Source organism: Salvia hispanica, chromosome 1 (assembly GCF_029641045.1).
Source record: "Salvia hispanica isolate PSC_SH4W2 chromosome 1, Shi_PSC_v1, whole genome shotgun sequence".
Taxonomy (NCBI): domain Eukaryota; kingdom Viridiplantae; phylum Streptophyta; class Magnoliopsida; order Lamiales; family Lamiaceae; genus Salvia; species Salvia hispanica.
In genome coordinates, this window is record NC_142692.1 from 50787192 (window position 1) to 50809489 (window position 22298).

Genomic DNA, 22298 nt, shown 5'->3' on the forward strand with positions numbered 1-22298 from the left:
ATATATTATGAGAAAGAGAAATTTTATTGCACGTATTGTTCAACAATACATCAAGGACCACAAGGGATTCCCGGTATTGAACTTACATTAGGATGTTAATTACACATCGATAATAGATTTCAGTTATTTTTAAAAGATGTGGACGACGCGTTGATTTTAATTGATGATGTAAATGATTGAATTAGATTTAATTGATTATGTGAGCTTCAATTTAGACTGATTGGAACTTAAATTGAAGTTCACATCATCAATAAAATGTCACACAATCGTCTATATCATCAAATAAATGTCACCCTATCACGCATCCTTTAATTTAAGACAAATTTTGTCATCGTTGTGTAATTGTCAGTAAGTTCATAATTGAAGAGATTGCGATAGATCGAAAATAATCGGGCAACAACGAAGTAAAATGAACACAACAGATTTTAACGACGGTGATGCAGAACTGTGGACTCTCACTCCATATGGAAGTTTTTTTGCTTTTTCCCAAGATGCATTTTTCACAAGCTTGGAGTTTCTGTGATGCATCAACATCTATTATCCCCCTCTTGGCAAGCTCCTTGACTCCCTTCTCACCTACATGACCCAATCTCTCATGCCATATTCTAAACTTATCCTCTTCTGCCAGATACATGTCACCTCTATGACCAGCAGTAAGTAAATAATACAAGCTTCCTTTCCTCATGGCCTTCATCACCACTCTCTGACCTTGATTTATACTCATGCATCCAGCCTCAGAATTGAAAGAATACCCTTTAGACTCAAGCATTCCAAGAGATATAAGGTTCCTCTTTACTTCAGGTATGTATCTCACACCAGTCAAGATTTTCACAGAATTATCATGCAACTTTAATCTGATATTTCCTATACCAAGAACATTACATACCTGATTGTTTCCTAGGAGTACAGATCCATTTGCAGGCATAAAATCCTCCAGCCATGCTTTTTGAGATGTCATGTGAAAACTACAGCCCGAATCAACAATCCACATAGCTTCTGCTATGGTATCCATGATGTTCAGAATCTCAGGTTGTTCCATCCCTTCGGCCAGATCTGCTGTATTTTGGCCAGCCTCTTCATCAGCCATCTTTTTCTTCCAAGAAAAACAATTCTTCTTCAAATGTCCGGGCTTCTTGCAATAGTGGCAAGACCTAGTCTCCTTCTCACCATGGTCTTGATCCTTTTGGAATGACTGCTTCTTCCCATGCTGCTTGGACTTCTTGCTTTTAGCACCCTTGAACTTATTGATGTTCAACGCTTCTGCTTTTGGTTCTTGTCGCCCCCAACTCGTTTTCTGGAGGTCCTTCGTCTTGAGAGCGGATTGAACCTCTTCAAGAGTTATAGTTCTTTCCCTTCCATACAGCATCGCGTCTTTAAGTTGCTCATATGACTTTGGCAAGGCATTCAACAGAATGATCGCCTTGTCTTCATCTCCAAGACTCACATCGATGTTCTCCAAGTCATCAATGGACTTGTTGAATTCATCCAGCTGCTCCAATAGGCTCTTATCCTCTCTGAATCGGTATGAGTAGAGCCTTTGTTTCATATACAGCCGGTTTGCGAGAGACTTAGTCATATATAGTGACTCTAGCTTCGCCCAAACGCCGGCCGCGGTTGTCTCTCTCGATACCTCCCTGAGCACTTTGTCGGCTAGGGATAGCACAATGGCGCTGTGAGCTCGATCACTGATTTCCTGTTTCTTTATCGCAGTCTTCTCATCAGGCACGGCCTCCTTCTCTGGATCCTTCTCTGAATCCTTCTCCGATTTCAGAGCATCAGCAAGCCCTTGCTGCACCAGCAACGCCTTCATCTTTATGCGCCATAAACCAAAATCGTTTTTCCCGGTGAATTTCTCAGCCTCAAAACGTGCCATCGACATTTCCTCAAGAATCAAAATCGATCGATCGCTCTATCGAATTCCCACAGACGGTGCCAGGTTGAAGAGATTGCGATAGATCGAAAATAATCGGGCAACAACGAAGTAAAATGAACACAACAGATTTTAACGTGGTTCGATCAATTGATCTACATCCACGGAAGAAGAAATCGAAACAAGATTATCACTATGGAGAATTACAATCAAGATCACTCAAGAAATCACTCACTATCTTTCCTCACAATAAACGCGAATTGTGTGTGATGTGTAGCTAATTTCTTCTGTGTGTATGTGTGTGTGTTTCCTCACCTTACACATATATATCACTCACTCAAGTGTATCTACTCGCGTGAGCAGCAGAAACTCAGCTCTTGCGTGTAACCGCTCAAGCTCCAACGGTCACTTTTTTCTAACTGTGCTGCTCAACTGAATCAGCTGTGGTATTTGCAACTAAGTCCTCCAAAAGCTAGTTATTTCATAGATATAATCCTAACAATAATATTATACTATATCAACTTCTAAATTCATAAAAAATAAGAGTACTAAGCAAAGTTACGTGATAATATGTGCTAATAACCATAAATAAGATCACAAACATCCTAAAAAATTCTCATTATTATCCTCAAAATGGGTTTATGGTTAAGCGTCAAAACAAGTTAACAACACAATGATTGATTCATTGAACTCATCATGAGAATTCGCCAATTATATAGAAGCTCGTTTTCCCAACTTACTTGCGGACAGGAAGCGTTGGACTTAGGAGGGGTGTATTTGATGCATGAAGAAATAAAAGAAACGCGTGCACACATCTTATACAGTATTATGGCATGATTATTAAGAGCATCCACAGTGTCGGCTAGTCAATCGGCTAGCCGAACCATTGCAGTCGGCCAGCGGTGAATTGGCCAGAAAATCGGCGTGGGCTAGCCGATTCAGGGGCACTGGCCGATGCGCTGGCCGCCATTGTGGCGTGCCGATCGGCCAGCGCTATTTTCGTTTTTTTTTTATTTTTTATTTTGAAAACCTATATATACGCGATTTTAGTTTCATTTTCATTTGCACCACTTGTTTTAACGAGTTTTCTCTCTCTCTAACTTTCTGTACAAGAGCATCATCGAGCGATGGACAACAACAACGAGTCCAGTCCGGCGACGAGCGGCTCTCATACGCCCACGGTACCCGTGGGATCTGGATGGGGCCAGATGGGCGGGCAGATGGGCCCAGGGTTTAACGTCCCTTGGGGGCAGTTGATGGGGATGATGGCTGGAGCACCGGGGGGATGCAGGGGGGGGACCAGAGGGGTATGCCGTGGGGGATGTCGGGCGGGGGGCAGGCGAACGGCGGGCAGTCAGCGCCGGGGTGGGGAGGTATGCTCCAGATGCAGCAGCAGATGATGCAGCAGATGATGGGGATGATGTGGCAGGGAGGGATGCAGCACGGTATGCATCCCGGGATGTAGGGGCCACCGGGGGGGGGACACGATCCATCGTCCCTCTCTTGATTTTTTGACGGCTTCGTCTCACACGTCGACCCCAGTGGAGACGCAGTTCACTGGCGATGACCTTTTGTCATTACATGATATGGGGATCGATCTCGGGGATCCGGACACTCCCGTTCCAGCGAGTCGGGCCGCGCCGAAGAAGAAGAAGGGCAAGGTGGTCGGCGAGTCCTCGCAGCCCGGTGTTGACGACACCCCCACGCGGAGGAAGTGGACGGAGGATGAGTACGCCGGCGTGGCCAAGGGGTGGTTGTCGGTTTGCGACGATCCGCTGGTTGCGAACAACCAGCGGGTTGTCAACATGTGGGCGAAGATTAGAGCAGCCTACAGGAGGAACTTCCCGCATGGGAAGGACTACAACGAGGAGGAGTGTCGGATGGGGTGGGAACGGATCAGGGCCGCGGTCGGCCGATTTTCGGGTTGTACGCCAACGCCCTCCGCCAGCTGACTAGTGGGCAGAATGAGGAGGACGCCCGGAGGATAGCGGAGAGTCAGTTCCCCTTGCCGGGGAAGTATAAGGAGTTCCTCTTCTGGGAATGCTATGTGTTACTGAAGGACTCCGAGAAGTTCCGGGCGGGGTGCGACGCTGGGTGGCCGAAGAAGCAGAGAGGCCGAACTATTCCGGCGACTACAGCGGCAGCAGCGGCGGATCCCACGACCTCCCCCCAGATGCTGAGGAGTTTCCGTCCCCTCCATCCGCTACTCGTCGCCCTCGCCCGGTTGGCCAAAAGCGGGCGCAACGGGCAGCGAGGGGAGGATCCCCCCTATCGCCCCAGGAGGTCATCTCGCCCCCCCCACCCCCACGCGCGTACACGTTATTCTCGCGTGCAAAGACGGAGGAACGTATGTTCGCGGTCTTCCAAGAGTGGAAGGCCGCAACCGACCCCACGGAGAAGAGGTTCCTCTACTCGATGTTCGAGAACATGCGAGTGGATTTGGATGCCTCGAGGGCACTGGTGGGGGGTTCAGACGCGGGCTCAGATACACCGGGTGGCGGCGGTGACGACGAGGAGTAGAGAGTGGCGAGGCTCGTGTGTGGAAGCCCTTTTTTTTAAAAAAAAATCATGTATTTTTTTTTTATCTATGTACCTTTTTCTTTTAATGAAATGAATGAATTTTCCCGTATATGTCTCATAAATTTAATTCCGTAATTTAATCGTAAATTTTATTCCGTAAAATGTAGTACTCCCTCCGTCTTGGCTAAGATGACACATTGTTTAGCCGGCACAGGATTTTAGGAGTTATTGGTTAAAGTGTTTAATTAGAGAGAGAGAGAAGGTGGATGTAAGTATTAAAGTAGAGAGATAAAGAAAGATGAATATTTTAATAGGGGTGAGAAAAAGTGGTTGAGTGTATTAATTGGAGAGAGAAGTTACCATAAAAGGAAATGTGTCATCTTAGTTGAGACAAACTAAAAAGAAAAGTGCATCATCTTAAGTGGGACGGAGGGAGTAGTTGTTTTTTAATTATTTTTATTGCAGCTGGCCTATACTGATGTGACAGGTGGACTTTCAGTGCTGATGACGTGACAGGGAGGAAGAGTGGCTGGACCATGACTGTGGATTCTCTAAGTAGGATTAACAAGTCACGTCAGCAACATTGGTTGGGAAGTTAGACTTGAGAGTAAACGGGTAATATGATGGTGGTCAATGGTCATATACTTTTAAATGAGTGGGGAAGTTAGACCTGAGGTATTGAGAGTAAACTTTGACAGAAATTCTAGTAGTAATATTTTTCATTCATGTAGATGTTTTAACTTGCCAAAGTGATGTCATTTGTACCACAGTAAAATTATCCTATAAGTCATGTCAAAATAAATTTTTCCCGATTGAAGTGTGATAAATCTCATAAGCGACCAAGCTAGAAATTTTAAGACCAAGTAATTTATGAAAAAAATTGAAATTCAGCCAAAATTTGTGATATTAGAGATAGAGATAATTGACTACAATTATATTACTATACACTTCACGAAACAATACTACAAGTAAAGAGAAATAGAATTTAAAATCGTGGAGTATAAGTTATTCATCTCAACAAGCAATAAAATTCTGTATCTATTTAAAACAAAATGTTATCCAGTTGAGAAGAGTGTGCAGCCATTCAAAGATTAACAAAACAGATAAATAAATCTAAAATATGAACATAAAAATAGATTACAACTTTGATTTCATCGTCGCCAACAAAGAGAAATTAAATTAAGGAGGTTGACACTATTTCGCACTCACTCCCCTTTCTTCATTCCTTTCATCGCACTTCAAACTCCTTTGCTACTGGAATCTTCTCAGAATGGCGTCTTTATCCAATTCTGTTGTCATATCGAGGAGCCCCGCAGTCGATTTATCTTCTGGTAAATCCACGCAATTGCTAGTTTGTTTGTTGATTTCATTTTCTGCGATGATGGAGTTGTGTTGAATTAAGTTTGGCTGCAGCTATTATTTCAATGAATTTAACTTGTTACCTTAATTTGAAATGTTTACTGGGGTTTACAAGGATTCCTTTATCTGCTTTTGAGAGAAGCCTAATCCTCACTAATATGAATATGATTGATCCATATATAGAGTTAAATGTAGTCTTACAAGGAATGAAATGGACTTCTCTTTTGTACTATGTTGAATAAGAGTCAAATTATGAATGTTGCAGCCATTTTGTGTCAATCGTTCTTCTACTCTTGCTAAATATCCTATCTTGATATATTTGCTAGGCTCTTCTTTGAAGTCTGCTGATCAGTTTATGAGACCCACTCACTTGGCCTTGAGTTTTAAGGGCAACAACAGACCATCCACCAACAAAAGGATACTCACAGTTCAAGCAAGTTATAGGTACTTAAAACTCATTTACTATTGCTGTAAATATGGAAGTAATGGAATTTGTCATTAGCAGTTTGCTTTTGTTCCCCCACCACTCTCTTGTTACCAAGGCCTTGTTATTGCATGCAATTCTGTTTCAGTTTATATTTTTTGCCAACGAACATCAACTGAGATCATCGGTATAAAGTTCTTATTGTGAATAAGTAGAACCAGATTAATGAAATATAAGTACTTAAATGGCTCCAGTTATAGGAAGGCTACAGATTTCCTCCTTTAGATTTAGATACTTGTGAGATGGCTCTGAATACATCTATTAGTTTTATGCAACCTATGGCAGTGATGATGGAAGGCCAGGCAGTGCAAGCATCTTTGTCAGTGGCTTTGTTTTAGGGGGATTAATTGTTGGGACACTTGGATGTGTTTTTGCACCTCAGGTGATGATCAAAACAAAAAGTATTTTGATGAATTATCTTTTCTCTTAGTCTTTCACTCTTATGTAATACTGTGCTGATATGTACTATGATGTTCCTGATAAGTTTCCTGCAATTGCATTCTTTTCTGCTGCATAGAGTGTTGAATAGTATAATTGTATAATGACATCCGGCTACTCTATCCAATATTCGACAGATCAGCAAGGCTTTAAATGGATCTGACAAAAAGGATCTCATGAAAAAGCTGCCAAAATTTATCTATGATGAAGAAAAGGCCCTGGAGGTTTGATATTTTCAATACAGTCGCTTGTTTATATATTCATCTCTATGACTAGTTAGGCTCAGAGTCATTGACATTGCAGTTCAAAAATATGTTCTGCCTGAGAAAGCTTGCAAAATTAGCTTTTAACTAGGAAGCTCTAAAATTCTGGTGATAGATATTTGAACCTTGTTAGAACAAAAATTGAAATTATTGAACCTTGTTTTTAACTGTAATGTGTAGTGTCTTGAGGTCTAATGAACTTTCCGTCCGATCAAATTACACACATGTAAAATATTTTATACGCAGAAGCAACGCAAGAAACTGGCTGAGAAGATTGCACAACTGAACGATGCCATAGATAATGTATCCACTCAGTTGCGATCAGAAGAGCAGCCGCCAAATGGAGCTGCAGTGAGTTCAGATGACGTTGAGGCTCTCATCTAAGACTGCCAACATGTACAACCTTTCCTCTAAGGTATATGGTCATTGTACCAACCCTTCACTGCTTGATTGTGTTACAAATGCTGGGTTTAAGAGATGATATGCTAGTGCTATTGTGCTGTTAGTTTTCTGGATTTTGATGGATGTCGTGAGTCGCACTGTCTAATAACCTCTTGTATTGGTCATTTCAGTTGTATATAAACCCATGTTTATATCTGACACTCCCTTATCTTCTTTGATGAACAATGTGAGGAATGCAGGGGAGTTGGTGTTTTTGTTGATGGTCCAGGAATAGGAAACCACATCAAAGCTGGAGCCAAGAAGGTGATCGTTGTATATAACGAAACTGCATCATGGATTATAATAACTCAAAAAGAGATAATATGACAAGACAAGATTGATAGTAATGATTTCATCATAGTATTATGTAATCCATTAACACTACTTCAACTATTTTTTCTCGTTTCTCTCTCACCAAAGCCTTTATTTTTAAGGAACGAAAAGGTTAGTCAAATTATGTTTTTTATGAAACATAAAAAAAAAAAAAAACAGAGTTAAAATAAACAACACAAAATATGTAAATAAATTGATAAATTATGAACCTTTAGTCTATTAGCAATTATTGTCATCGTCTAATACTAATACTCCCTTTGTCCGTGAATAGGAGTTCCATTTTTTTCATTTTGATCCGTTCGCAAATAGGAGACCCGGTTCATAATTATATAAATGGTGAAAAGACCTCATATTCCACCAACTCATTCCACTCACATATCATTTAAACCTAATATACACAAGTGTAGTTATATTTCACTAACTTTCTCCCACCCACTTTTCTTAACATTTCTTAAAACCTGTGCCGGAAAGAAATGAGACTTATATTCGCGAACGGATGGAGTACATAACAAAAAAGTCATAGATAAAATTACGATCTAGATTCATATTTGAAATTGCATGATGATAATTTAATTACACAATGATACAAACACTAGTTGGCTTGTTGAACAATATAATTACATAAAAAAATTACAATATAATTATATTGTTTGATCGAATCCCATTTGTAAATGTACATGTATAGTGATCCAATGCAGAAACAACTGTCGGCATAATGAATGTGAGAAAGCTAGGAACTTTTCGATTGAATGACAAAAGAATACTTGTAAAGGCATAATCAACGTGTTCTTTTGGCATAAAATAGTATTATTTAAAACTCCATTTTCAAATGTAGTATTGACTGATTGATTAAGAATTCATTGGATGATGATAATAAAAAGTAGAAACTGGATTTCAAATGGCATCAAGCAACCGCATTCTAACGGCCATCTCTGGTCCGTACAATACCAGTTATTTCCCAATTTCCCACCTCTCTGATTTGGTTATGAGTTTCTCAAACAAAACAAAGAGACAAGAAACTCAACCCTGCAAAAATCTGCAGGGCTAATGAAATTACCTTTCATTTCTTCACTTGCTGCCGGGAATCATCATCTCATCATGATGTTTCTTTCCCTTCCGATTATTGTCGCTGCTTCGAGCGTTGAAGAAATGATAGGTTCCCGGGAGCTCGATCAGACTCCCACATGGGCGGTTTCATTAGTTTGTGGAGTTATCATCATCATTTCTTTGCTTTTGGAGAAAACTATTTATCTAGTTGGGAAGGTTTGCCTCTTCATTTCACTTCCTACAAGACAAATTGGAAGTATTTTTCCCCCAATTTGAAAGGAATTATCACTTCTGCTGTAATTGTCGGGGGATTTTAATTAAATTTGCTTTTCCTTTTTGCTAACTTGTAGGTTTTGAATATCAAACACAAAATATTTCTTCTGCTTCATTTTCTTAACTCTTTTTGTTTATATTACTTGTAGACTTTCTCAGACAGAAAGAAGTTTGCTTTGCTTGAAGCTCTTGAGAAAATCAAGGCGGGTGAGAACTCGAAACACACTTAGGCCAGATATCTTGTTCCTGGCCGTGTTGTAGAATTTAGCCTCAAAATTCATCGCTTTTATTCTTCGCAGAGCTAATGGTTGTGGGCTTCATTTCCTTAACACTGACATTTGGGCAAAAGTACATCACTAGTATCTGCATTCCTGAAAAGATTGGGGACACTATGCTGCCATGTGAGCTTAGAAGGCGTGGGCATCACGGGCCTCATGTTGGGCATCATCATCATCAGCATGGGCAAGAGCATCAAAGGAGGCTCCTCTGGTATGAACACAGAGTCTTGGCAGCTGATTCTGTATCCAGACAATGCGAAAGAGTACGAGTTTGTTAATAATTTTTTTTTCAATTCAAAATGTGAGGGAGATATTCATATAGATGCTTTGATCTTTTACTAGGGATATGTGCCTCTTATATCCAGCAATGGACTCCATCAGCTCCACATATTCATATTCTTTTTGGCCGTATTCCACGTGTTGAGCAGCGCCATAACAATGCGCCTGAGGAGGGTGAAGGTATCTACATAGCATTCCGTCGTATAATTTCCCTCTTTGATCAGTGGAGATCATTTCCTTGTTGGTCTAATACTATTTCCTCTCTCTTAATCACGGGAGCAGATTCGCGAATGGAAAGCATGGGAAAAAGAATGTGAAGCTGAATATGACAAAAATGGTATTGAGTTAACAAACACAGTCCTTCATTTTTGCTAGTGAAAACAACAAATGATATGCATCTTGATGCTGCTGAGTTATTTCCACTTCTATTGATTAAGATATGTTTCCACAGATTCTACTTCATACAGATTTGCGCGAGATACATCTTTTGTCAAAGGCCATGCTGCTGCTTCTTGGATGACAAACAACATCCTCTTTTACATCGTAAGGATATACCAATGCAGGTTTCTTGTAACTGAGGACTTTACATATAAATGCAACTTTTCCAGGGTTGCTTTTTCCGGCCCATGGTGTGGTCAGTTCGTAGAGCTGACTATTGGACTCTGCGCCATGGTTTCATCTCTGTGAGTTCTTGATGATCATTTGTTAGTGAACACAGATATTTCAAACAAACAGTGATGATTCTAAATCATGAGGAATTTCTGTCAGGTGCATTTGGCTCCTGGAATTAGGTTTAATTTTCAGAAGTATGTGAAAAGGTCATTGGAGGATGACTTCAAAGTAGTCGTAGGAGTCCCGTAAGACTTCCTCCCTCTTTGTCTGTCAATATATGAGCTCATTTATCTTTTTTGCCTATCATAATAATGTTTGGTAATACTCTCAGCCCCTTGCTGTGGTTTGCTGCAATGTTTTATCACTCATGAATGTTGAAGGTGCTTCCTCTATTTTCATTTACTTATAAAACATCCATATATTCATGTTTCTATAATGGAGTAGTATCTTATCTTGTGCTTGGTTACAGGATCCCTGGCTTTGTTTTGGCTGTCAATAATGCCTCTTTTGGTAACATCACATTATCCTCCATCCTCTAATTAAGTACTATAAATATAGAAAAGATTGACTTTAGTTTGTTGGTTGGGGTAAAGATAATATTAGCAGTTGGCACGAAGCTACAAGCGATCATAAGCCGGATGGCTATAGAAATCCAAGAAAGGCATGCTGTTGTGCAAGGAATCCCGCTCGTGCAAGTTTCGGATAATCATTTTTGGTTTAACTGGCCTGAGCTAATGCTTCATCTTACTCTCTTTCAGGTCCAATTCTTTCATCTAATTATGCTGTTTGTTCGATTTACATCTTTGGTCACGAATTCAGTCTCGTTTAAGACCTTATCTCTTGTTTTTCTTACTGATCGACAGAACGCATTTGAGATCACATATTTCTTTTGGATAACGGTAACGAAGCTCTCTCTCTCTCTTCTCCATTCTCCATCCTTTTGTTTCTTATCTAACCCAAGGCTGTATGATTTATCAGTATGAATACGGGTTGCACTCTTGCTTTCATCGTTATTTCCGACTTGCTCTTCTCCGAGTCTTCATTGGGTCAGTCTTGCTTTCGACACACATTTTTGTAACATGAAGTTATGTTTAACCTATATTATGTTGTTGTGAGCAGGGTAGCAGTTAATATCATGTGCAGCTACATTACCCTTCCACTTTATGCACTTGTTACACAGGTAATAATTCTCCTCACAATGTGCATTCTCAATTTAAAGACTACTGAATTGTTGTAGTTAAGTTTGAGGTGTATTATATTTATTCTCAGATGGGATCACACATGAAAAGGGGTATTTTTGATGATCAATCATCCAAGGCATTGAAGTTATGGCACAAAAAAGTGAGGAAAAACAGAGAACGCTCAATTCATATGCTAGGCAGTGATTCAGCCTCAACTCAACAACAAGACGAACCTCATCGCCAATCTATATAAATTAGTGCAATAACCATAGGAATTAATGTGAATTTTCCTATCATGTTTATATATTCCCCAGCTTACAGAATTAACTTTTTTTACTCCAACACAATTTCTATGAAATTAAGGAGAAAAAAAAAATTCAATTTTGAGAAATCCACTATTGTTCATAAACATAATTCTTGATAGGTTGCAATGCACTCATCTTTTAATTGTTGAAATTTAGTAAAATCATTAGTTTCTTGAAATTAGAATCCCTGAAAATTAACAGATTGACTGTTAATATATTGTCATTCAACTTTTCGAGTTTATATTTAACAGAATTGTGTCAAAGTTTTAGTGCATTTAGCTTGACTAAGCCCTATTGATGGAATCTAAAAAAAATAAAGGCTTCATTGTTAACAACAATCATAACTGTATTCCTAAATCATATTAATGGAATCACCTCACTTTTAGATGTGTTAATATGTTAGTAATTAATTGTGTTTCAAATCTTGTAAATATACATCTCCAATAAAATTTAATTTTCCCAACAAAAAAGTAAATTTCTATAAAAAAAATCATGTAAATATGCAATGAGGCCATTTCGGTTGCTACAATTACATGTGATTAAAGGACAAAGATGATGATTAATCTTGTCACTTGATTGGTTGCGTTTGTTTCAAAACTTGGGTGCATGATAATATATATGGGTTCGTCTCTAAAATGCCAAGATTAGATTATAAGAGTATCTCATGATTAATCATGTCATATTTCAATTAAATTATTTATATACAAATTTTATTGTAAATTATTTCAAATTTAATCTTACTGTCGAATTGAACAACATGGGTAGATATAATATTGAGGCCGTCGTTGATGAAAGCAAGGCCCATCGGGCCTATTATAACGCGTCAAATCAATTGATAGCCGATTTCCTTTTCCCCCAAATTAGCTTCCTCGATCCAGCTCAATTTGCCCTAAATTATCGCCATTTTGCGAAATGATATCCGATTTGCCACTCCGCCAGTAACAGCAATACCAGAAATGGCTTCCATTGGTGCAGTACACGTGCGTTCGCCGTCGTTCCTTCCTGTAAGTCAACTCTCAGGCGCTCTCACAATTACACTTTCAGTGCTCGCATTTTGAGCTTTTTTTCCTTTTTCTAATCGGGAATTGCTTACATTCGTTGACAAAGCTTCGGAATTTTCGGAATGGACTTCAATTTTGGTCGGAACTGGGTTTGGATTGTACCTGTAAGTACTCAAACGGGAGAGTTACATACAGAAAGTTTGTGGTGAAAGCAATGGAGTCTGACGTTGACAGTGGCCTCCGAAACGACGCCGTTGTCATCAAGAGCTCCGAGAAAGATAATGCCGAGAAGCTACAGCTACATCAAAATATAGTTGCCAAATTGCACGACTCAGTTGGCTCTCTACCGGTGTTCGCCTTCTCGGTGGGTTAATTATAAACTAGTTTGATGAATTGCCCTTCCAATCACGTGGCTTGGAACTTGGACATTATCTTGATAATCTGGAATTATAATCTTTTTTCCAATCCTAATTACAAATGAGGTTACATATGTAGTTAGGCATGTTTAGATTGGGGATGGCGATGCTGCTATTCATGTGTTAGCTCAATTACATATATATGAACAGCTAATTGCATATGTTATGGTGTAGTTTATTAGATGAACTGGATGTTTCAATTGGTCGACGTTATACCATATATGGTTATTTACATTTTTGTTTACATCTCTTAAAAATTTCATTGTTCTACTTTTCTGTAATACCACTTGAGAGCTTCTTTTGTTACTCCAGCCAAGAGAGGAAAGTGTAGGATAATGGGTGACAAGATGGTCCGGTTCATTGGTTGATGGGTACTACTCAAATGCACCAAACAAGCTTCTATGTTTATCAATATTGATGGTCGAATATCTACTTTTTAACCTCAAAGTTTTTAAAATTTCGAGCAAGCTAGACTTTACATCCAAATCAATCATTGCATACCATGCATAAGATAGTGGATGTGATTCTCGTTTCTTGCTGAATTTACCCACTTTGTTTTTTGGACTTTGGTTTTGGCAGATTGGAAAACTTTCTGGTATGAACTTCACAATTGGATTATGCATTGTAGCAACCATGCTAGTTGTTGTGGTGAAAGGTTATGCAACAAAAAGGTCAAGTGACCGGCGTCCAGGCTCTGTGGCTGAACTTGTCCGACGTGGACAGCTTAGATCAGATAGAAGAGGCATGTATGACTCTTTAACTTTTTTCCATTGAGATTGAGCTCTAGGATTTCATAGTTTTAAGCTTCAATTTCTGGCACATTTCTTTCTCTGGTTCTTGGGAGTCCTCCATTGCATGTAAAAAAATCAGAAGATTTGCATACCTTTTACTTGTTGAAGTTAATGTCTCCAATTCTGTCTTGGTCTTCTCATATTCTGATTTTTCCTTTTCCACAGCTCCACACCTCTCAAGTATGAGGACCCATTTAACAACCCTATGGTGAAAGTCAGCAAAAGCAATTCTACTGTTGAAATGTGTGGAAAAGTGTACCGGCTTGCACCTGTGACTCTTACAGATGAGCTACAAACAGTACATCAGAAACGAAGATCCCGTGCATATCAGTGGAAGAGACCAACTGTATTCCTCAAGGAAGGTGATCCGATACCTTCTGATGTAGACCCTGATACTGTCAGATGGATCCCTGCAAACCATCCTTTTGCGACAACTGCTAGTGATATTGATGAAGGTCTGGCTCAAACAAATGTGTATCAGAAGCATGGCGTGCCATTCCGTATACAGGCAGAGCATGAAGCCCTGCAGAGGAAGCTTGAAGCGCTGCAGAATGTAAGCATCTTGTAGAACTGTTGCACTTATTTTCAATGCTAGATACGAGAAATAGACCGTTGGTGGGCTTATGTTTCGATTTTGAGTGATGCAGGATCAAAAACTGGGCAAATTAGTGATAGATCCTGCTGCAGCCAGAGATTTCGAGAGGCCATTGAAGTCACATATGAAGTCGGAGAATCAAGTCGAGCATAACATCTCAACTCCTAAATCAGGCTCAAGTGCTTCTCCATCCGATCACCCTTCCAGTAACAAACCACCGCCTGAGGAGTTGCAGAATCCTTGAAGAGTAAATGTGTCAAATTTTGTATCTAAGCCAACATGAAATTTCCATCAGAATATTGAGGTCCAAAGTTTGATCTAATGTACATATTATTCAGATGTAACACAGTTGCAGGTTTTGAGTTTCTATGTACATTATTTTTAAGATGTTAATGGTATTCCTTATACTATATCTTTTGAGTGATTTATTAGATCAACTTCATTAAATCTTGTCTGATAGTATTTGACAAAAATTTAGTACAGTAGATTACACCAACTCAAAACATTTTATTCCAACACCATACCATCATTAGCTGCATTTCTGTCACTCAATCTTTGCTCCCACAGCAAAGAAGTCTGATGACTTCCAATGGCATGCCTTTTTGTCTCCGGAACCCTCAAGAACACGAAAAACATGAGACGACACAGACGATGGCATAAATACTGAAAACACCAGCCAAACGATGGACCCAAGCATCACATGGGGCGTGTAAGTAACAATGACATCGCATATCCAGAAAACAAGGGCACATATGGCAATACAGAGTCCACAGACTCTCATAGGGAAAATCTCTGAGCACAGGATGTTAGGGACTGGCCCGTACCCCATCGCGAACGGGCAGAAGTACATCACCACACACACAGTTGAGATAACTGCATGAGCCATGTCGCCAAAATCAAACACATTCCCAATCACCAGTACAGCGAGTGATGTTATCAGGATGGGAATCGTGGTAAGTAGCAATGACCTGAACGTACAAGAGAATGAGAAAAGTTTCACTTCTCGAGTTCGAGAAATACTGACAGTGAAGGAAAAGAGAAGGGACCTCCTTCCCGTAACATCCATGAGCCTCATTGCAACACCAATACTCGGAAGCATCAATAAGTTTGTCAGCGCGCTGATGAGGAATGTCGAGGAGTCTGAGCTGATGCCAAGATTTGAGAGGAAAACGCTGGCCCCTGCTTGCTCAAAGATTTGAGGAGTGTAGTACAGAACCCCATTGATCCTGGAGAACTAAACAGACACCATGAAGATAAGGCCGTGTGAAACATGAGATGAACTAAAGCTGAGACCAGATACTCTTGCAATGCATATAGATGATAAAAAGAAGTTAATCAGCAGTACCTGTTGCAGCATTTGAAGTCCGATCCCAACAACTAATGCTCGTTTAACGCCTGGTTCGAGAAGAGCAGCCAAAAGAGGCCCTTTTGAAGTATCTTGTGAAGGATGCACCATTGCTGGTCCAACATGTTCCTTTGCATAAAGAGTTGGTTGGCTTACTACAGCTGCAGCAGGGGATGTAGTCGCCAAAATCACCAGCACCGGAGAGTGAGACGAGAGAGCCAGGCCTCGTGCCAGATGCTGCTCCCTCGTGCAGGTAAATCCTCTTGAATACCCCTTTCTTTCCATCTTCACCTCCTCCTTCCGACCATTTCCACGCTAGTTGCCACCCACTGCCAATGCCTGTGGTACCAACTGTGCCGCTGTTCCCTTGCAAGATGCTGCCATGGGAATGAGGAGGAATGAATCCCTTCTCCATGGTTGTAGTTTGGCATGAGATCAACGGGCTCTGCAGATTGCTGTTGGACTCCACATCACCACCCTCCGATGCATAACCCTCGCCTTCTCTCTGTGGACTCTCTTCATCTTCATCTTGAGGCTCTGCAGTGCTAAACATACTACCAAAATTGGGGAAAAGCATGCTCCTCATACTCCCTGCCTCTGGCAGCTTCTCGTGGACACTACTGAAGAGCGTCACCAGAGGATCCATAAGTGGGACATTTTGATGTACGATGATCCCTTGTTGTGAGACTAGACTGAGATGACTCTCACCAGTGATTGGATTCACTATCCACGAGCGGCCCTCCTCCGGTCCATACAACTTGATACGGTCTTCATCATCACGTCCCTCATGCTCCTCATCTGCTGGACCGATAACATACTCTTCTATAGAAGGCTCGCCACCAACTGCCAGACCTTCTACGAGTAAAGCCATCTCGCCTGCAAATCGAAGTAACAACAGCCACGGTCATATTTGTCTATTTTCAAAGGTCAAGGTGAAAACCACATAGAAACATACCGGAAACATCCTCCCTAGCGCGCAGTTTCTGTAAAACACGTTTGGCCTCCAGCATCTTCGCTTTGCTCACTAGCCAGAGGGGAGATTCAGGCAGATACAAAACCATCAACGCAAAATACACAAGAGAAGGAACTGAAAGAAGTCCGAGCATCAAGGACATCCCGAAAATCATACAATACGCCAAGAACATACCAGCAGTTCCAGCAAACTGAGGAAGGGTATTCAGCATGCCTCGTATCTCTGAAGGGGCAGTCTCAGATATGTAGAGGGGAACGAGAGTAACAGCAAGTCCGACACTAAAACCATCTAACAGCCTAGCTAGAAGCAAGACATACACATTGGGAGACCACAGCATTATCAAGCCACTAAGAAAGTAAAACATAGAAGACAAAATGAGCATTGGACGTCGTCCAATCATGTCTGAGATAGTCCCGAAACAAGTGGTGATGGCTGTGGCTCCAATAAGAGACATTGCCACAATAAGGCCTCTCTTTATTTTATGTAAACTACAGCTCCTAGACATATTAGGAATATGGATTACTATAAAGTTCATATACCTAAGTATAAGTTCCCTTTTTGAAGAGAAGAAATGGCGAACACGTCAAAAGGTTGCCAATTGTAGCAGCACCTTTCATCTTTCCTCATCTGCTATCACAAAGATAACAAAATTTGAGTAAGAATCAACATTCCGGAAAAGAAGAAACAAGCAATCTACATAATATGCATGATCACTGATGTACAGACAAACTACACAAACATATTGTAATGAAGAAAAACTAACTCGATCTTGAATAGGTAATATACTTCCTTTAAGCTTGTACCAGAGCAGAATTTCACAGCACAAAAAAATAAATTAAGATATAAGATTGTTTAGATTTGAGCAAACCATTTTATTTGTGAGAAAGAAACATATGGTTTGAGTGAATTAAGTTGCTGAAAATGAGCGAGGAACTAATCAAACAGAAGAACTGTGAAAGAATCCTAACTAGGAGTACTTGAATCTTTTCTTATAACTATGATTAAATTGGGGAAAAATTAATGGCGGATTATAAATCAAAGGATTCAGAAAATGACAGCAGATGCAGTAAACTTGTTGCAAACAAAGTCATACTACCATTCTGCCTCTTTTAAACTAGTGATGCTCAATTGCTCATTTTCCATTGTTTTTTAAAGAGGATGGTATGAGGTGCATGAGAATCATTGGATGTTTATCGTAATCAAATCGCTTTCTCCTTAAAAATACACTACATTTCATTAAATGCTGGATTAGTTTCAGTTCCAACTAGCTATTCATTAGTTTGCGCTCTATAGCTTCATAAATTTTCATGAATATAATGGAAAGGAATGTGAATACTACTGCTATTTTATTCATTTGATTGGTAATATTATGGAATAAAGGATGGAATAAAAAACCAAAACTATGATTGCATTCATATCTTCATTCCATTATTGTACTAATAAGGGGCTAAATGTTATGAAAATTATTACCTCTCGACACATTTTTATTAAGTCTCATTTCTGTGGAACGCAGGCTATCTTATGTTGTCTAATTTTCAAAATCACATAGTATTAATTAAGAATATATTCATACTTAATAACTAAGTGCTTATAATTTGATATGATAAGCACACGTACCATATAATTTGGGGAACCTAGAATGTAATCGATCACTGGCAAAAAAAACCAAACTCAGTAGAAACAAGTAGAATATCAACTCCAATAATTAAATTCATAATTAATGTTTAATCAAAATGAATTGTTTTTTCTCAACAGCCGATGGTCACCAAGCTGGCGGCGGTGGCTGGCGATAATTGCCGCCCTTGCCTACTCGCCGCCTGATTCGTTGCGTGGATCAACGACTTCTTAATTCGGTTTGGATGACAAGGTGATGTGATGTTCACTATTGACCTCTTTTCTTAACCTTTTTGGTTAGGATTGTTTGTTGATTCTTTCCTGTTTTTTGATATGGATAAAGGTTAATTTGCTGAAACTGTGAATTAGGATACTTATTTGTAGTATTGTTTCAATCTCTCTCACTTATTGCTGTTTGCCATTTGGTTATGGTAGTTAAGTAAGAGGAACAAAAAGTATTTACACTGATCGGATTTCAGACTAATTATTTCCTTGATAATTGTGTTACTTATCCTGGTTTATGAAACTCATATATAAATTGTCAATATTACTCGATATGATATATTAAACATGCATTTTTCAGGATTGCGAAGTTTCCCCAATCATATGAAATTAATTGGAGTGTCTTTTCGTGATGGTTGGTTAGAGTCGTGGTATGTTGATGAAAATTGTATGTGACAATTTAAACAATTGAGGAATCTATCTCAATGGAGTCGTGATTCTTTCTCCATCGCCACTTTGCCTCTCTCATTTTGAATAGTGTAATAAGCTTTAATTTCAATGAGTTTGGCATAGTTCATGCCATAAATTGATTTGATTGGAAGATTGACATAGATAGTGGGTTTTCATTGGGGGATGGCTTGTGCCTTGAGCATGAAACATCAATATCACTGCATTAGGATTGGTAAAGCATGTAACTTTGCTTTATTGGTTACTATCCATTTGTTTGCAAAAGGCAGGTGTGCTTGGTTAGCAACCTCAAGGTTCGTAACATAGTACTTAGAAACTGACCAAAGCGCTGGACAAACTTACTAAGTTTACCTCATCCTAGGTTAAGAACTATTGCTGCACTAATAAGGTCATTTGATCTTGAAGCTTTGTTAGAAACACAAGGTAACCTTTACTCTAGTGGTAAGGCTGACACCAGAGCAAACTCAACTGGATGGTGTAACAATTCGTTGTTGATTCGGTGTAAGATGAAATTTTAGATGTGTCATTGTATGCTTAGATGCCAGGTTACTACCTCTATCCTCATCCCAACTCTGGTTTTCGTTGCAGAAAAAAAATGTTTTCTACTCCCTACTTGTTTAGATCATTGCTTTGGTTTCATAATGAATTTTTTTATTACTCGATAGCAAATAGTTTGTTTGATTAAGTTGTGAAATTACTTGTAATAGAACAGTCTATAGAAGCCAAAGATAATTTAAGTTGGAATTTAAATTCCATTCATCTATAAGAGCTGCATTTTTTCTTGTGCTCTCAAAATAGCATGTTCAGTTCAAAACGTTGAGATTGAACTAAAATCTTGATTTGAGCTTATAGGGCATGAGTAACGGGTAGAAGAATGGGGTGCTGGACGACTTGGAGGGGTGCAGACTCCAGCACACTGCGTTGCAGGGGGCGAGGGAGAGGTGTGAGACCGTGATACGATGATGATCGTATCGGTAATGCAATCAACGGCGAGTAAACTGGATGATCGAATAGAATCTGCGTGCGGAGTTCTACTCCTTCATATGTAACTGATTTAAAAGTGAGAAGACAACAAATTTGGAGTAAACTTATCATTCATTATAGATACGTTGACAAGTTCTCCTTTTTTATATCTAGGACCCTAGGGCGGTTCGACCTCCTATCTCCCGGGAAAGAACCACAAAGAAAACCCGAGATAGAGCTTATACTATGCTTGACTCCTTACACTATTACATTATACGAAATAACCAAAATAACTAACAAACTAACAATCAACGTAATCTTTGAAACGGACTGGGGGTCTTCTTATGCGTCGAGAGGAAACCTCCAATGTTGGAGCAGTGAGAGCTTCATCTGTAGCATTCGTCATCTATGTCCTCTGCATGTGTTGGCTGGTCTGAAGTAGAGGGGTTCGTATCAACTCCCCCCCCCCCGATAGAAGTGTCCTTGTCCTCAAGGACAATGGAAGGAAAGCGACGGTAGAAAGAGTTGAGGGGTTCCCAAGTTGGAGAGGTTGTCACTTGAATCAGCCCACTCGAACAGACCCTGTTCCACTGGCTTGCCATCTTGCATCACCACACGACGGTCCAGTAAACGAAGCGGCTTAGCAACCGGTTGAGACATGAAGAATTCCTCCGGTAATGGAACTTCAGCGGGCATAACAGACCCTGCAATAAAAGGTTGCAAAAGACTAACATGAAAGACATTGTGCACGCGACATTCCTGCGGTAATGACAAGCGACAGGTGACGGGCCCTATACGCTCAATGATCTTAAAGAGCCGTAGAAACGTCGAGCCAATTTTGCATACTGTGGTCGGGCGACAGAGTGTTGATGATATTGCTGAAGTCTGAGAAGAACCATGTCACCAACTGAAAATTGAACATCACGACGATGCTTGTTTGCTGTGTCCCGTATCTGTTGTTGAGCCAGCTGTAAATTCGCTCTCAATTTTACCAGTAAAGCACCTCTTTGGCGGATAAGGTCAGCTACTGCCGGAGGAGTAGAATGCGAAGGGGGTGTGGCAACCAATAAAGGTGGCTCCCTGCCATATAGAGCGTGGAATGGAGAGGTGCCAAGGCCTGGTGTAAGCAATTAAGTGCAAGTTCAGCCCAAGGAAGGAAATTTATCCATCTTGAAGGTTTATCCGCCACAAAAGCATGCAAATATTGCTCCAGACCTCTATAGCGAACCTCCGTCTGACCGTCAGATTGAGGATGATACGCGGTCGAAAAATGCAACTTAGTACCACTCAAACGCAACATATGTTCCCATGTCGCACTTAGAAAAATGGGGTCCCTGTCCGACACAAGAGTTTTAGGGAAACCGTGATGTTTAACCACAATTTCAATAAACAATCGAGCGACTCTCAAAGCATCAAATTTCATCGGTAATGCAGCAAAATGTGCATACTTGGATAGTCGGTCAACAACAACCATTATAACTGTGTATCCTCTGGATGGTGGCAGACCTATGATAAAATCCATCGAAACGTAATCCCAAACCTGCGATGGAATAGGCAAAGGTTGGAGCAAGCCTGCTGGACGTTGAGTAGAATACTTTGTCGTTTGACAGTCAACACATGAAGCAACAAACTGTCGAACTTCCTTACGCATCTTAGGCCAAAAGAAACCCATGGAAAGGCGACGAAAAGTACGATCTACCCCGGGATGGCCGGCTGCAGGAGTACTGTGGTGTTCAAACAGCAACCGAGCGCGACTAGGGGAGGCAGGATCAACGTAAACTCTACGTTTATAATATAGTAAACCATCACAGTAAGATATGTGAGCAGGAGCAGTACCAATTCTCAACAGCAGTTCGAATATTTGTCAAGTAATCCGAAGATGGCGTTTCTGTTCGCAAGGCAAAAAGCAGATCAGGCACAGGTTGTGCCGCGAGAGTCAGCAAAGCAGTAGTCTGTTCAGCGTCCGGATCTCGACGCGAGAGGGCATCAGCAACCCGATTCGAAGTACCAGCCTTATACTCTATTCGAAATTTGTAGCCCATTAATTTCCGCACATAAAGATGTTGATCCGGTGTTTGAATAACTTGTTGAAGCAGATCCTTGAAACTCTTTTCATCACTGCGAATAACAAACTCACGTCCCAATAAATATTGTCTCCACTTCTGAACCGCTTCAACAATGGCATAGAGTTCTTTGTGATAAGTGGATGCAATACGACGCCGTGGAC

General features: G+C 40.3%; 3 protein-coding genes and 1 pseudogene across 4 annotated transcripts; 3 read left to right on the forward strand and 1 right to left on the reverse strand.

The window, feature by feature from the left end:
• Positions 1 to 5523: 5523 nt before the first annotated feature.
• LOC125223462 (uncharacterized) lies at positions 5524 to 7794 on the forward strand. Its single transcript, XM_048126625.2, has 6 exons — positions 5524 to 5721; positions 6076 to 6193; positions 6519 to 6615; positions 6809 to 6895; positions 7181 to 7349; positions 7576 to 7794. Exons 1-5 carry the CDS (start codon positions 5661 to 5663, stop codon positions 7316 to 7318), a joined length of 501 nt encoding a protein of 166 aa, XP_047982582.1. The 5' UTR covers positions 5524 to 5660; the 3' UTR covers positions 7319 to 7349; positions 7576 to 7794.
• Positions 7795 to 7916: 122 nt separating this feature from the next.
• On the forward strand, positions 7917 to 11773 carry LOC125223917 (MLO-like protein 9). Its single transcript, XM_089064244.1, has 15 exons — positions 7917 to 8971; positions 9178 to 9235; positions 9328 to 9569; positions 9649 to 9765; positions 9868 to 9922; positions 10037 to 10128; positions 10194 to 10268; positions 10354 to 10442; positions 10529 to 10557; positions 10646 to 10707; positions 10791 to 10955; positions 11061 to 11096; positions 11176 to 11243; positions 11317 to 11377; positions 11467 to 11773. The coding sequence occupies exons 1-15, from the start codon at positions 8756 to 8758 to the stop codon at positions 11629 to 11631; spliced, it is 1530 nt and encodes a 509-aa protein (XP_088920370.1). The 5' UTR covers positions 7917 to 8755; the 3' UTR covers positions 11632 to 11773.
• Positions 11774 to 12503: 730 nt separating this feature from the next.
• MCD1 (multiple chloroplast division site 1) lies at positions 12504 to 14896 on the forward strand. The gene is made up of 5 exons (XM_048120231.2): positions 12504 to 12687; positions 12791 to 13048; positions 13680 to 13846; positions 14057 to 14444; positions 14539 to 14896. The coding sequence occupies exons 1-5, from the start codon at positions 12640 to 12642 to the stop codon at positions 14728 to 14730; spliced, it is 1053 nt and encodes a 350-aa protein (XP_047976188.2). The 5' UTR covers positions 12504 to 12639; the 3' UTR covers positions 14731 to 14896.
• Positions 14897 to 14936: 40 nt separating this feature from the next.
• On the reverse strand, positions 14937 to 17421 carry LOC125185476 (monosaccharide-sensing protein 2-like; annotated as a pseudogene). Its single transcript, XR_016135262.1, has 4 exons — positions 16787 to 17421; positions 15832 to 16707; positions 15533 to 15720; positions 14937 to 15454 (listed from the first exon to the last, which is right to left on the reverse strand). The product of XR_016135262.1 is annotated as a monosaccharide-sensing protein 2-like (transcript).
• Between the last annotated feature and the right edge of the window lie 4877 nt (positions 17422 to 22298).